Below are 15,390 nucleotides of genomic sequence, written 5' to 3' on the forward strand. Positions count from 1 at the left end.
CTGAGTTCAATCCCTAGTACTTCAAAAAAAAAAGTTTTTAAAAAGTTAACAATGCTACCACATGGAATAGAATTTTGATTGCTTACCTTTAACTTTAGGAATAATTTCTTCGAATGTTACTCTTTTATCCCCTAATTTGGTAATAAGAAATGAAAGGGAAAATGGCATTGAACTATAGATTAATGCTTTGAAATACATGTGAGGATTGCCTCCATCTTGTCAATAAAATAGAAAATTTGGAAAATAGAAAATTCAAGTGTAAGAAGAATTTGATTTCATAGATAATACTTTTTGCCTTTTGATATATTTTAATAGGAGAGGCATTTACAACCAATGACATCTTTTTCACAGTAAAATATTTGTAGTCAGGCGTAGTGCTACACACCTATAATCCAGGTTTGAGCCCAGCTTGAGCAATGTAGACGGTGTTCAAAAATAGAAAGGAGGTGCTAGGATTGTGGCTCAATGTTAGAGCGTTTGCCTAGCATGTTCGATCCTCAGCACCACATAAAAATAAAAGGTATTGTGTTCAACGACAAGTAAAAAACATTTAAAATAAAAAGGGATAGGAAATGCAGTGGTGCAGTGTCCCTGATTCAATCCCTAGTACTGAGGGTTGGGGGGAAAGTACCATTAAATATTACAAGTAACTAAAGATTAAACTTGGTTAATAGTGTTAATCAATTTGGTAACAGGAGATGAAAGGAAAAATGGCATTGAACTATAGATTAACACTAACCTTTTATGATTCCAAATATAGGATTAGTTCATATGATTTCTGGTATAAAAGTACTTAGACAAGACCAAAGAGAAAATAATGACTTTCCAACAGCTTTATTATTTATACCATTGTAAGTTACTATTGTAGCATTTTCTGTAACAAATGCATGTGTATATGTGAATCTCAAATTTTGTATACAGCCTTATAAAATCTTGGAAACTTAGAAAATTGCAGGTTTATCTGCCCTTCAGTTAACTTGTATTTTTCAAATTTTCCCAAATAATTAGGAGGTATATATTTTGCCTTACGATACTTTGGTATTAGAGTAATGGTCTCATCAGTTTTCAGTGGTGGTGTTTGCCTCACAATTGGTCAGTACAATTTTGCCTCAGTTGTATTTAGTAAGAAGAAAAAGACTCAAGCTGAAATGAACCCTCTATTACATTTTATTTTGACATTATTTTTTACCTACTATTTTGAACATCAGACCTTTAGAACACCCCTAAAATCTTAAACAAAAAAAAAGTTTAAATTTTAGTTCCCTTGGAATAGTGCTATACGTTGTAAGAGGGCTCTCACATAAAGTTTGTAGGGGTTGAGCTGTGCAGACAGGCATCTAGCCAGGGAGATAACTTCTGGTAGAAAACCAGCCTGCATTTGCAACAAGTATGTGCACTGACAAGAAAGGCGCATTTCCATAGCACTTTACCCCTCCACAAATAGCCCTTTATTCTGGTTTGGCTCCCAGATTTGCTCACAAAAGGACATGTAATGTAGCAAGGCACTTTCACAGTAGGATTCTTAAAAGATCCCTCAGCAAAGTAGATAAGCAATTCTTGGTTTGAAAGTCATATATTGCTGGGCACAGGAGGCTTGGGATCCTCCCAGCGGCACGGGAAGCTGAGGCAGGAGGATCGTGAGTTCAAGCCAGCTTCAGCAACTTAGTGAAATTCTGTCTCAATAAGTTAAAAAAGGACTGGAGGTGTGGCTCAGTGGTTAAGCACCCCAGGTTCAATCCCTGGTACAAGAAAGAGAAGGGGGTTGTGTGAGTGTTGGATGGGGGAGGGGGGACCCATGCTTTGCCAAAAATGTCCAGACAAGTAAGAATTCCCTGGTAAGCATGTAAGTAGAATTCTGCTATCAAGAGCACTACAGTTGAAAAATATTGGGGGGTGTGGGGGAAGACACCTTAAGTAATGATCAGCTAAGGATGAGTAGTGTTAGCGTTCAAAGTTAGCTCCATATTACCTAGAAGTAGAAATAGCAGTGAAGACAATGTGATTTTGTGACTCAAAAATGAATGCTAATTTTCCCAAGATGACAAATGAAATTGTAGCAAAAGGTATATTTTATGCATCATATAATTTTTGTGTATTACTGAAAGGGTAAAGTTTCTAAGCTGCAAAGCCTAAGTTAAAATGTAAAAGACCGGCCATTGTAAAGTTTCTAAGCTGCAAAGTCTGAATTAAAAAGTGAAGGACCAGGTATTGTTAAATTCCTCTGCTACACCCAGAACCTGAAATTCCTGAGGCAGTCAAGACAACGCCCTACTGGCCATTTAGCCTAGGGCCCTGTGCAGCTTGTCACATAGGCATACAGGGCCCGAACCAATCAGTTTGAATGTGTACCTCGCTTAGGAGTGACCAATCACCCCAGCCAGACCTGTTCCCGCCAATGAATGTGCTAATCATGTATGAGAGTTGTTGTTCAATTTTCCCACACCTCATGCTGATTTGTTCTGATGTATACAAAGCCCCCGCCCTCCCCAAAAAGTGTACTTAAGCACTGCTTAACCTCTGCTCTGGGCTGCTCTCTTCTTGAGTGAGCCTGGAGCCTCAGCACGCTGAATTGGATCCTCAATAAATCCCCTTCTGCAATTGCATGAGTCAGTCTCTTGGTGGTCTCTTCCTCCGACTTTTCGCCAGACCCTTACATTACTAGATGAATTTTATGTTTGAATACTGTTGCTAATCTAAAGGATATATTAAAATACTTGAAAATGAAAAAATGTTATATATTTAAATATTATAAATTTCTATAAATGTAATATTGATTGTGAACCCAAAGAAAATTTTGTTACACTTTTCAGAAATCATTCCAATATTGTTTAATTAATAAAGTGAGATGTAAGAATAATGGACCTCTTCCTATAGATGGAAGAGTTTTTAAGCACAATAAATGTAAATTAAACCTTTGCTGAGCTAGCTGAATCTTAAAACCATGAGGCTGCCAGGTTAAAAACAAAGAAGTCTAAAACAATGCCCTTCACAGTATAGGCTGCTCAAGATATAATTGGGCCCAAATTACCTTTTATCTAAGAGCTACTATGGACATGCCTATTTTAAAGTCTGTACTACTACAAATAAAATGCATAAGACAAGTGCTGTGATTACATGTCATGGGTAGGGTGGGGCAAAAGCTGGAGAAGATTGACATGGTGCAAAAAATGTCAAAAGAAAGGTCAAGCAGTTCAGCATTTAAGTTGCATTAGATATAGGGCTGTTTAATGGTATCATACAAGAAGTAGTACAACATCATGCTTCCACAAATTCCAAGCAAGAAATTACCCTTTCTAGCCAGATGTGGTAAGCTCACATCTGTAAACCCAGTAATTTGGGAGGCTGAGACCAGTCTTAGCAATTTAGCCAGACCCTGTCCAAAAAAAAAAAAAAAAAAATGGTAAAGCGATTCCCAGTACCAAGAAAAACAAAAACAAAAAAGAAAGAGATTACCCTTTCTGTATCCAGAAACAGCAATATACCCACATAGGTATCTATTCACACTGATGATTATGTACAACTTAGATTTAAAAGAACAATTTAAGGTCTTTGCAAATAAGCTCCTTACCATTAATTAGCAGTCTTAATTATGTCAGCAATATTTGAGGGAAGTAACCTCCTTAAAATCCTATACAAAAAAATAAAAAAAAATTAGGAAGAGCTCAGAGCAATTAAGAAGCAAAAAATAATTTATCAATAAAAAAGTAACAATGCAAGAAATAGATGTGAAAAATTTAAGCATTGTAAAAAAAATTGCAGGTAACGAAAAAGTAAGACTTGAAAATTCCATATACAAGATTGAGGGTTCATATAGTGACATGTATCATTGTCAGTAATAAACTCACATAACAATGGAAACAAATATACACTTTGAGAATGATCTCACTATATTACAACCATTTCAAAAGGAGTTATTCACTTATTTTTAATGAATATCTTTAACTCGAAGGGATAAGCTGAGTAGTTTGGTGTTTTACTCCCAAAATTCTTTTGAGGCTCCCAAAGACCACATTAGGTACCTCTAATATCAGCCCCATAAAATCTTTACCTGGTCTTAGTATTTTCATAGAGAATAAAACTATAAATTGGCAATAACCCACAAACCCCCATTATTTCCTTGAGGGAATTTACAAATCTGTAAATTCTTGTAATGGTAACTCATTACAGGGTGAATTCCCTGGGGAAGTACACTCTCAGGTGAAAAGTGGTATCCCTGATGTTTTCTAAGGTTTTGCCAGGTGCTGTTTTCTAAGGCCAGGTGCTTCAACTTTCATATATTTCATATATATATAATTTTTCCCCCCAGAGAATACCTAACATCTCCACTGAACTTGGCTTGGCTTTATTGTAAAACCCTAAGGGCCTGGACTGTGATTTCCTTATTGTAGCTTGCCATAAGCTTCTCACAACATGTTTTTATCTACCACTGAACATCTAGAATGTTTAAACCTGCCTAGTTATATGACTGCAGAGCCCATTCTTGCTTGGGGCCTTCACTGACAGCTGGAAGTCTTTCTTACAAAAGATTCCAAGCAGTATTCCCAGGTGGAATTTATTGCCTCCAGAACCTGAAGAGGACCATCAGTCTTTATACTTCTTTATGTTTGGAAGGTTCAGCATACAATAATTTGTCTTTTCCTCTGGATGTGGTATTCTGACATGCCCCTAAGTTTAGAGTTCTAGTAAGAACTCTAAAGATGTTATTGATATAGCAGATCCCTGAATCTTTCACCCTCTGGGAAACTTGTTTTCCATCTTTTTTTTTTTTCCCCCCAGTAATAGGGATTGAACTCAGGGACACTCTCCCACTGAGCTACTTTCCCAGCCTTTTTTTAAAAAAAATGTATTTTTAGTTGTAATGAAACAATACCTTTTTTTTTTTTTTTTTTTGGTGCTGGGGATTGACCCCAGGGCCTTGTGCCTACAATGCAGACACTCTACCAACTGAGCTATATCCCCAGTCCTGTTCCTGTTCTGCTTCTTTTTTTTTTTTTTTTTTTTTTTTTTTTTTTTTTTTATGTGGTGCTGAGGATCAAACCCAGCACTTCACACATGGTAGGCGAGAGAGGCGAGAGCTCTACCGCTGAGCTACAACCTCCCCATCCATTTTTATTTTTGTGTTGAGACAGTGTCTCACGAAGTTGCCCAGACTGGCCTTGAATTATCATCCTCCTGCCTCAGCCTCCAGAGTAGCTGGGATTACAGGTGTGTTCAATCACACCTGGCTGCAGAAAACATGTTTCTAAAGTTTCCAATGTTCTAGCAACTTCTTGCATATTTGGTCCAATAAATATGATATCAACATGATTAATTAATGTGATTCCTTTATAGGATCTGGATAGCTAAAATCTATCCAAATTATAACAAAGGACAAGAAAGTTCAAATAGGCATGGCGGAAAACATAAATGTATACTGTAATCTCCCTGTGAATGCAAATCACTGAGCTACATCCCCAGCCTTTCTTATTTTTTTAGGTACCAGGGATTGAACTCAGAGGTACTGGACCACTGAGCCACATCCCCAGACCTTATTTGTATTTTATTTAGAGACAGGATCTCACTGAGTTGCTTAGCGCCTTTCTTTTGATGAGGTTAGATTCGAACTCACTATCATTCCCCAGCTGGTGGGATAACAGGCTTGCCCCACCGCGCCTGGCTTATTTTACTTTTTTATTTTTGAGGAAGGGTTTCACTAACATTTGAAACTAGAGGAAAATAGAATAATTGGCTTGAGAAAGCAGAGTTCCCCATGCCTGGTTTTCAAATACAGGTTTGAGGCAGGCAGATATTCTAGAAGGAACAAAAATGTCCTCAAGAGTTGAGAGAATCATACAAATGTCTGCCTAGACCTTTTCATATATTATCATCTTTCCACACCATAATGTAAAAACAAAACCAAATAAGAAACAAAAACCTGCCTTCGTACTCAACTGCATTTGCGCAGGGGACTCATACTGGTGTCCTTAATCATTGCCAACCACCTGCCACAAAGCGGATCCTCAAACCATGTTTGTTGGATGATTAACTTAACCTGTCTTAGGGTCTTGTTCTGTGATACTAACTTTAGCTATCAATTTGTGGGAAACATTATAGTTCCTTGAGGACACTGTGGATGAATACTCGCTGCCACAGCAGCGCAGCTGGTATCTATGGCGCCACGGCTTCTGCCAGTAATGACCACTAGTTTCTTCGCCTTTTTCCTCCCTCTGGTCTGCAGGATATAGAGGACCTTAGGGTCACGAGGTCGTAGTAGTTGGCACGGTCGTGGAGACCTAGCAGAATGCTTAGAGAACTACATTTCCCAGCTGACTCCTGCGCGCGCCCCTACTGGTGCGCGGGGGGCGAGTGCACCGGGCGCTCGCTCCCTGCCGAGTGCTCGTCGCCCGGCTGAGCCAGTGCCAGGGTATGAGGTGGGAGGCGCTAGAAACCACTTAGCTACAGCCAACCGCCCAATGCAGCACTCGCTCGCTCCCCCCACCAGCGGAAGCGCCCGCGGAACACAATGCAGCACTGAGGCAGCGCCGCGGTGGAGGCTGCAGCTCCTTGGCAGCTGCAGCATCGGCCCGGGCTGGGAGGGGGCGGCTGAGGGAAGCCGGAGGGCTCTGAGCTAGAGAGCCGGACCAGGCAGCCCCGGCATGAGCAGCTGAGCGTCTCGGGCGCGGTAGGCTGACAGCAGCACCATGCAGGCGGCAGCGACTGCGTCCGTGCCCTTCTTGCTGCTCTGCGTCCTGGGGACCTGTCCCCTGGCGCTCTGCGGCCGGGCAGGTAAGTTCGCCACCCTCAGTGGCTTCGGGATGTACCATTTTTCCGGTAGTCTTCGGAGCTCTCGGGCTCATTGAAAAGGGGCACCCCCATTTCTCAAGTGCGCGGGGAGATTTTTTTTTTTTTTTTTTTAATTTGGAAGGGTGATGAGAAGCGGAGCAAAAATGCATGTATGGGGGCGCGCGGATGCACTAGAAGCCTTGGGTCAAATGCCTGTTTTTCTTAAGAGGACTGGGGAGAATGGGAAAGGGGTACCCTGCCTTTGGGCCCCAATCCTGGATGCTCTCAGATGAGCTGGTCCAAGGTTCTCCAGCTGGTGCCTCTGCGTCCTTCCAGATGGGGTCCGGGAGGGAGGAGGCGGTGGAATTTTCGTGAGGGAGAGATGTAGGACTACGGGAGGGACGAGTGTGGGTCAGAGTCTTTATTTTTGCCTTTTCTCTCCACTCCCTTCTGCCCCCCTTCCTGCCTGGAAGGAGACGCCTCTTTGACGGAGCTGGAAAGGAGGAACGAAAACCGCTTCCTGGAGCGCCAGAGCATCGTGCCACTGCGCCTCATCTACCGCTCGGGAGGCGAAGACGAAACTCAGCATGACGAGCTCAACACTCGGGTGCGGGGCGACCTCGGCGGCCGGCAGGTGAGAGCGCGGTGCAGGAGGTGGTCCTTCGAGCGGCCTGGCCCACCCGCGACCTCACGTTTGCTCTTGGTTGCCCTGGAGACGGGTGACTTGGGTGAAATCAGCGCAATCCTAATGCGAGTCATGCAAAAAGAAGGGGAAAAGGGACTAAAAAAAAAAAAAAAATTAACCGAAAGAAGCACTGCTGAGAGCTTTGCTTTGCTCCATGGGAAGTAGGGTACTTTGGGCGGGATACCTCCAGCAGAGAGTAACCTTAGTGAAGGGGCGGGGAGAGAGTAGACCCTCTCATTTTAGTCAAGCAAAAAACTTGCATGGGGGAGGAGATTCTATATGGGCAGGTTTGCATCATCATTGTTGTTTAATGCTGAAAGCTTAGACTTTGTAATGCAAGATTGGTACTGTAAAAGAATGGAGGGGGGTGGGACTGGGCAGGTGTTCCTAAGAAACCCAAACTGTAAAAATAAGTTAAACTTAAGTTCTCTGATCACTTAGATTTGTGGAAACCAAAGATTCACCACTACTTTCTACAAAAGAGGTTCCCCCCGCCCCTTTCTTCATTAGTAGCAGTTCTCTTGGTGTAATTAGGGCTGTTTTGTTTATAAAGCATATAAAATTATTTAAAAAACCTAGCTTATTATTGTATCTGTATTTAGATCAATGTCATATATCCACAGATATGTTTGAAAATTATTTAGAATTTATCAGCTAATTTTAGTAAATATTTTGGGAGCTGTGTAAGTATTTTTGAATTTATAGCTATAAACCTGGCAGGCAGTTCACCCAATTATAAGTACATATTAAGATAGAAATTATTCATGTAGTTGAAATTTTTTTTAAACTTCACTGAAGCAAAGGCAAACTGAACATTTTCACATGCTTAAATATACTCACCAATACTTTAAGATATATCTGAGTGAAGTGATATTTATATTGACTTATCCATATATTTAAACTGTGTGAAATTAGAAAAATATTATTTACATCTGAATTTGTAGCCAAATGCTTGATTCTGTTAAAATTTTGTCAATATACGATAAGACATTAATCTAAGGACTACTGTAATATCCATCAAAGTTACATTATTTTAGTAGAAGACATACTATTCCAAGTCATTTTAATGGAGTCTATTTTCCTTTTTCATTTTGACTTGTTTTCATTGGAAAACTGAAAGAAAAGGGAGCATAGTTTCTTAATCTTATTTTTCAAATAATTAGGAGTATTTTTGTGGAGGAATATTCTCATGCCAATTTGCAACCTTTGATTATAAAAAATATCAAACACACAAAACTAGACAGAATAACATAATGAACCCCCAGTTTCAATGTTTAGCAACTGCTGTTTTATCTCTACTCTCTACTTATTCTTTCCCCTCGTGTATTATTTTGAAGCAAAAATTTCAGTAGTATACCCCTGAAAGGTAAGAATTCTTTTAAAACATGTAACCCTGACATTATCATATTTTAAAATATTAAGAATAATTTCTTACCACTATTGAATAACCAGTCTTTCCAGAAAAACTTCAAGTATCATATATGTACATGTACATATATGTGTTATGTGTGTATATATGTAATATTTTATTTATATTTTATATACACACATATATAATATATACGTAAATATATATATACATATATATATATATATACACATATATATATATATCGCATTTGTCTATTTGAACAAGGATCCAATTAATGCCTAGAGACCACGATTGATTTATTTTTTTTAGGCTTCTTTTAATGTATGATTTCCTCTCTCCATTTCTTTGTTGTTTTTTTTTTATGTTATTTATTTAAAGACTTGAAGTCTTTCATCATGTAGTTTCCTACAGTCTGAATTTTGCTGAGATACAACTGTGTTTTAGAACAAATCATAGAGACTTTCTGGGAGAGGAAGTACAGAAGGAAGTAGAGATACAGAAAAATCACAGGATTGAACCTGGAAACTCTGAGTCTCTGCCTCAATGCTGGTAATGCTGTCTTCAGTAACTTCTGACATACTGTGTGTTGGTGAAAGACCAACATTTTGAAAAACAAGCCAGTCCTTTTCTCACCATTTATAGGGCACTACTTCTGCAGTTTTTTTGATTCATAGACCTGTCCATATTGGTCAGAAAATACCTTGGGCCCCTGCAGATTTTACTTTTTAAAGCAATAAATCTCACAATTGAGAAGAATGACTCTTGACTTTTGGTGAGGTGTGAATAAATTGATAGAATTTAGGTTAAGCACCATGACTACATTATTAATTCAAGTTAGAAGTGAAAGTTTGTATTGTCATCAAAGTAATTATTACAATTAATTATTATAAGAAATTGTCCCAGTGCTTGGCACATAGGCCACACAATATATTTTTTCTTAAAAAAATTTTTTAATTGCAGTTGAACACAATACCTGTATTTTGTTTTGTTTTTATTTCATGCTGAGGATCAAACCCAGTGCCTCACACAGTGCTAGGCAAGTGCTCTACCATCGAGCTACAACTCCAGCCCTCACACAGTATATCTTGATGTCTGCATCACTTGGGGATCCATTGCAGTTCATCATGTTCCTTAAACTACTGCTGAAATCATGGTCAACTAGGACTGCATCTGGCAGTTAGGATTGCAAAGACCTATTTGACATAGGCCAACTTTTACTACAATTAGGAAACTAAGAAGTTTTCTTGCACTTCTGGCATTTCTAGTTTTCTAAGAGTTGTCATTGGACCTGAAAAAATAAGTTGGTTTTATACGGCTCTTGCTATTTCTTTGGTAATTAAATAGATATCTTTAGGTATCCACAGATATTTTTAGCAATTTTTTATGTGTGTGTGTGTTGCAGAAATAAAACCAGGATGACTTTTTTGTGAGCTCACAAAGTTTATATATAGGTTTTTCAATTCGTTTATTTAAAAGACATTTATTTACATGGGTTCCTGCTTTGCAGCAATTTTTGTGCAAGGCCCTAGGACTTTACAGATAAAAGACACAGTTCTAGCCTCTAAGGTGTTCACAGACTAGTGGGAAGATGAATGAATGAATAAGGAATTCCTTTTGCCCTTCCCCATGGTTTTCTGGAAGTGATCAAAGATTGGTGTGAAAACAGAGAAGTCCCAGCACTTACCTAAGTAAGCAGTCAGGGTGGGCTTTTTTGAGGACGCAACTGTCTTAGTTGTGTTTTGAGAGGGAATTAGTAATTGGCTATTTTAAAGGGAGGGAATGGGCACAGCCAACTGAAGGGAGAGCAAGGACATAGGAATGTGAAGTCTGGACTTGTCTTTGTGAACTATGGATAGTTAAGGGACCAAAGAGACAAAAGAAGAAAGCAGGGAATTGATGCTGTAGCACTTTCCTGATTTACTGAGGAATGGGGACTTAATCCAGTAGGCTGTCCAAGGATTTCAGTAAGGAGCATTAATTGGTTAGATTCATGCTACAGTGGGATGGTCCTGCTTGTTAGAAATGAATACTCTTAATTTCAAAGAGTCAATGAATATGATTGTTTACTTTTACTCATTGTTAAATACCAGTTCACATCATCATTAAGCCTCATAAGAACTTAGTTACTAAATATACTGAAAATACTGTATAGGGAGTTAATGTTTGTAAAGCACTTAGGACAATGCTGGGCATATAGTAAGTACTCTGAGTCTGTTAAATAACGTTAACTCCCTCAGGCTGCTTGAGTACTATTTAGAAATTTTATGACATCACTGGAATGCAAAATGGTGTCCTAATTACAGGAGTGTAACATTTCCAGAAGTGAGTTACAAATTACCCAGATTTACATGACTGAATGGAATTGATTTGTCCTAGAGAGAACAGACCTAATAGGTCATTTAAATTAGTTCAGGAATCACTTCTCACTTAATAAGATCAAGCAATTGACCTATGTATTACTCAATGATTCATAAAACTCAAAAGAACTATGACAGAATAAAAACTTTAATTTTATTCTTATTGTGTCCTTGTTTCAGTTTTCAGCCCTAAATTGGAACAATTTTTATTTTGGAAGAGATTTAATTTTAGTTCTGTTTAAATGCTGACAATTTGATGAGTGTGAAATAGTGCTTTTGTTGATGAGTCCATCTTGTAAAACATTTCATTTTTACATAGTCAGTTACTTCAAAGCACATTTTATTTTTTATTCCAAGTGAGATTATTAGCTCATGCTAAAAGCTTATTATTCCATAAAGTCCTAAAAACAGTAGTTAAAATGATTATACTTGACTGTGGGTAATCTTGCTGTCTTCAAGGTTGTCTACTAGTTTGAAGTAATTTCAATCTTGGAAGATGGCACTAGAATAAAGTAGTCTTTCTTCTGTCTTGAAAGTATTTATGCTGAAAGAATTGCATGTGTTAGATAAAAAGATAGAATTTTTAATTTTTTTTAAACTGGTTACCTATTTGGGCAAGATATCACCTACTTAATCTCACTGATGATTTGATATTGATGATCTTGTAATTGCCATTTTATAGAATATAAGTACCTTAATGATCACTCTTTTTTTTTTTTTTTTTTGCCTGCCAAGCATCACAAATTTATTGTAGCAACAAAGATAGGTTATTTGGTAGTTTATTTTGTTGTGTAGTAACCTTATAAATTATGCATAATTTGTTGTATACTCAAGTGAGTATATTTTTCTACAAATAGCGGACATTATTTTTGTCAGTGAATTAGGCGGGTCACTTTTTTTTTTTTCTTTCTTCCTTTAGAAAGTGTTGTACCTTCTCAAGTAGTTGGTCAGGTGCCAAGGACATAGCTCTACAATTTATCAGAATTTTGAAAACCAATAATGACTGGAGAAAATGTAAGACGATAGCAAGATTGAAAGTAGAAGGTGTGCTCTATTCTGTTTGAATATATTTATATATATACCTGAGCATGGATGAGCTGTACTTAAAATTGTGCTGTTTCATTTGGGAGCACTGAGTCAGCTTGACAATAAATTGTCTGCAATAATGCTTCCCTGGTGGTAAAGAAATCCTAGGAATTACAGCTTTGGTGGTATTTTGCAAAGATAGCACAAACATTTTTTTAATTGTATATTTGTTAAACTAAGTAGCTGGATATTGATTAAGGTTTGCTACCAATCAAAACTTTGTTATACTGCCATAAATAGGACAGGAACATTTCACAGTACATTTTGGTTCTCCTACCAAACTTCTTTTCCAAGAAAGTCAAAATCAAAATTATGAAATTTCCTTTAAGTCCTTATTCAAATTTACATAACTAAGTAGAATTGAAGAGTCCTAGAGAGAAGAGACATCATAAGTCATCTAACCTAATTTAGGAATTACTTTGTTTCTGCTCTGTGAGATCCCAATTTGTATACATTTTTTTTTGTTATCTTTGAAATTCTATCTAGTAATTTTAGTGTGCACAAAAGGAACCGGTTTTCATCACTTCTTAACTGCTACACTTGGAAAACTATAAATGACTCTATGAGCTTTTGGGTTGATAAAATTTGTTCCTAGTTTTATTCACTTTCTCATATGGCAAAGAATGCCAATTTTACCAATTAGAGTCTGTTTTAGATGTACATGGAGAGAGACTGTCTTTTTAATCTAGACACACTGAGAACAGGAACCGTAAGGTCAGTTTTATTTAACAGTTCTGTGTTAGTCAGCTTTGCATTGCTGTGACCAAAATACCTGACAAGAACAATTAAAGGAGAAAAAGGTTATTTGGGCTCATAGTTTCAGTGGTTGTGTCCATGGTCAACTGGCTCCTTTGCTCTGGGCTAAGGAAAGTTGCTTATCTCCCTAAAAGCAGAGAGGATAAAGAGAAGGAGGGGCCAGAGGGATAAGATCTAATCTCCAACTCCCAGTGACCCAACTCCTCCAGCCACACCTACCTGCCTAAAGCTACCACCCAGTACAGTAGTTCTTCCAAATTATTAATCTATAAAATGGATCAATCCACTGATTAGGTTATAGTTCTCATAATCATTCCACCTCTGTACATTCCTGCATATATACAGGAGTTTGGGGGGCAAACCTCACATCCAAACCAAAGGGAAAGAAGATGTTTATAAAAATGGGGTGGAGAGAGAAAAGGAAGGGACCTTGAGGGGAATGATGGAAGGTAGAAGGAAAAAGAAATCAGGAAAAGAGAAAAATACTTGTAATAGAATTTCTATATATGTTGTACACTAAAAAATTAATATGTAGTAATTTATGTGATGACTTTATGTGCCAAATAGTCTTCTTAAGTGCTTGATGTACGTCAACTCATCCCATCCTCAAAAAAATCACTTATGATAGGTTAATAACTTATCTGTGAAATCACAAAGCTGAGAGGGGATTTGAACTCAAGGATTTCAACTCCAGTGCACTGGTTATATGATCAACCACTGTGCTAGACTGGCCGGTGGTAGAGGGCCACTGACAGTTCTTCAGATGTCATTCAAGACATTTGGATGTCTTTGGCAATGGGATCAAAGATTCCTTATATTAATTCCATTAGAACAACATATTTCTTGCAGTACTTGAAATACACACACACACACACACACACACACACACACACACACACATATTGAAGTTTCATTCATTTTACAACTTTAATATATGTATATATAATAATATGTATGTATGTGTATATATAAAAAGTTGTATTATATATAAAGTTTTCAAGCTAGTAAAAGTGGAAAATTCAGAGATATTTGACATTTAGAAGGTGAAAAATAACCTCTTTAAAGACATGTACATATTCAATAGTTACATTCTTTCATTAAAAATCAACGTTTTTGGTATTCAGCAGTCAACACCAAAGTTATGTGTATTGTTTTGTGGTCAAAGTTTCATAAACAGAAACTTTAAGTGCTAAACAGGGATCCACATTCCTATATCCTTTATCAAAAGAAAAGGTACAAAATATGTTTTGTGGCTTTACAGAATTAGAAGCTGGAAGGTCCCAAATGTCAAGTCATCCAGGTCACAGAGATACATAGCCTTAACCAAAAAATGATAGGTTCTATGAATATCTAGTTGGATGTGTTTAGTTTGGTAATAAAAGCACTAGAAAGAAAAATAGAAAGAGTTGAAAAAAACAATTCTTTCTTTTTAAAAAATATTTTTTTAGATGTTGATAAACATTTATTTTATTCATTAATTTATATGCAGTACTGAGAATCAAGCCCACTGCCTCACACATGCTAGGCAAGTGCTCTACCACTGAGCCACAACCCCAGCCCAAGGATTAACATTTACCAGCTACCAGACACTACGGGAGTGATTTACATGTATCATCTCTCATTATGAAATAGGCACTATTATATCCATTTTAAAAATGAGGAAACTGGGGCTGGGGTTATGGCTCAGAGGTAGAGCGCTCACCTGGCATTCGTGAGGCACTGGGTTTGATCCTCAGCACCACATAAATATAAAATGTGTCCACCTATAACTAAGAAATAAATATTTTTTAAAAATGAGGAAACTGAGGCTTAGAAGCTAATTAAGCTGCTCGAGGTCATAAAGCTAGAAAATGGTAGAATTGTAAAAAGACTCTCAAAGAAAATGTTAGAAATCAATATCAAATAATCTTTTTGTAAAATCTTTGCAACTTAACATTTCTCATTCATCTCTATGTTAGAACATTCTTAAATAAATAACGTTATTTATTTAAGAAACTGTTGACCCTGCCCAGGACTCTTTGGCTAACTTGCAATTATATTACACATAATTAAAATAGAGTTCAACAGGCTATATTTTTAAGATATAAATACGTCATGTAGAACATGACTTTAGACTTCTTGCTGCCCTTTACTTCTGATTACATCATTTGAATTCCTTTTAAGATAGAAATATGTTTTGTTGCTCCCAGCACAAGCTATTATTTGTAACTTGATTTTGAAAATAAAACTCAAAATGCTGTACCATGATCAGAAATATCAGTAGTTTTAAGTGGAAAGAGAAGGAATAAGGAATTTCCTCATTCCTCTTGTCCCCAAATCAATTAGTTGTCTGCATTGAAGAGATTTTTCAGGATCATATGTATCAGCAGGGG

At 37.5% G+C, this 15,390-nt stretch overlaps 1 protein-coding gene across 6 annotated transcripts in view; it reads left to right on the forward strand.

Annotated features, from left to right (window-relative positions):
* Positions 1–6,478: 6,478 nt before the first annotated feature.
* Positions 6,479–15,390, forward strand: part of Adam22 (ADAM metallopeptidase domain 22) — a 222,529-nt gene continuing 213,617 nt past the window's right edge. For all 6 annotated transcript variants that reach the window (XM_077796695.1, XM_026399374.2, XM_026399375.2 and 3 more), the window contains exons 1-2: positions 6,479–6,765; positions 7,236–7,396. In XM_077796695.1, coding sequence (XP_077652821.1) covers positions 6,681–6,765; positions 7,236–7,396 — 246 coding nt within the window. In that variant the 5' untranslated portion in view covers positions 6,479–6,680. The remainder of the gene's footprint in view (positions 6,766–7,235; positions 7,397–15,390) is intronic.

The sequence above is a fragment of the Urocitellus parryii genome, chromosome 3 (genome assembly GCF_045843805.1).
Source record: "Urocitellus parryii isolate mUroPar1 chromosome 3, mUroPar1.hap1, whole genome shotgun sequence".
NCBI classification, from domain to species: Eukaryota; Metazoa; Chordata; class Mammalia; order Rodentia; family Sciuridae; genus Urocitellus; species Urocitellus parryii.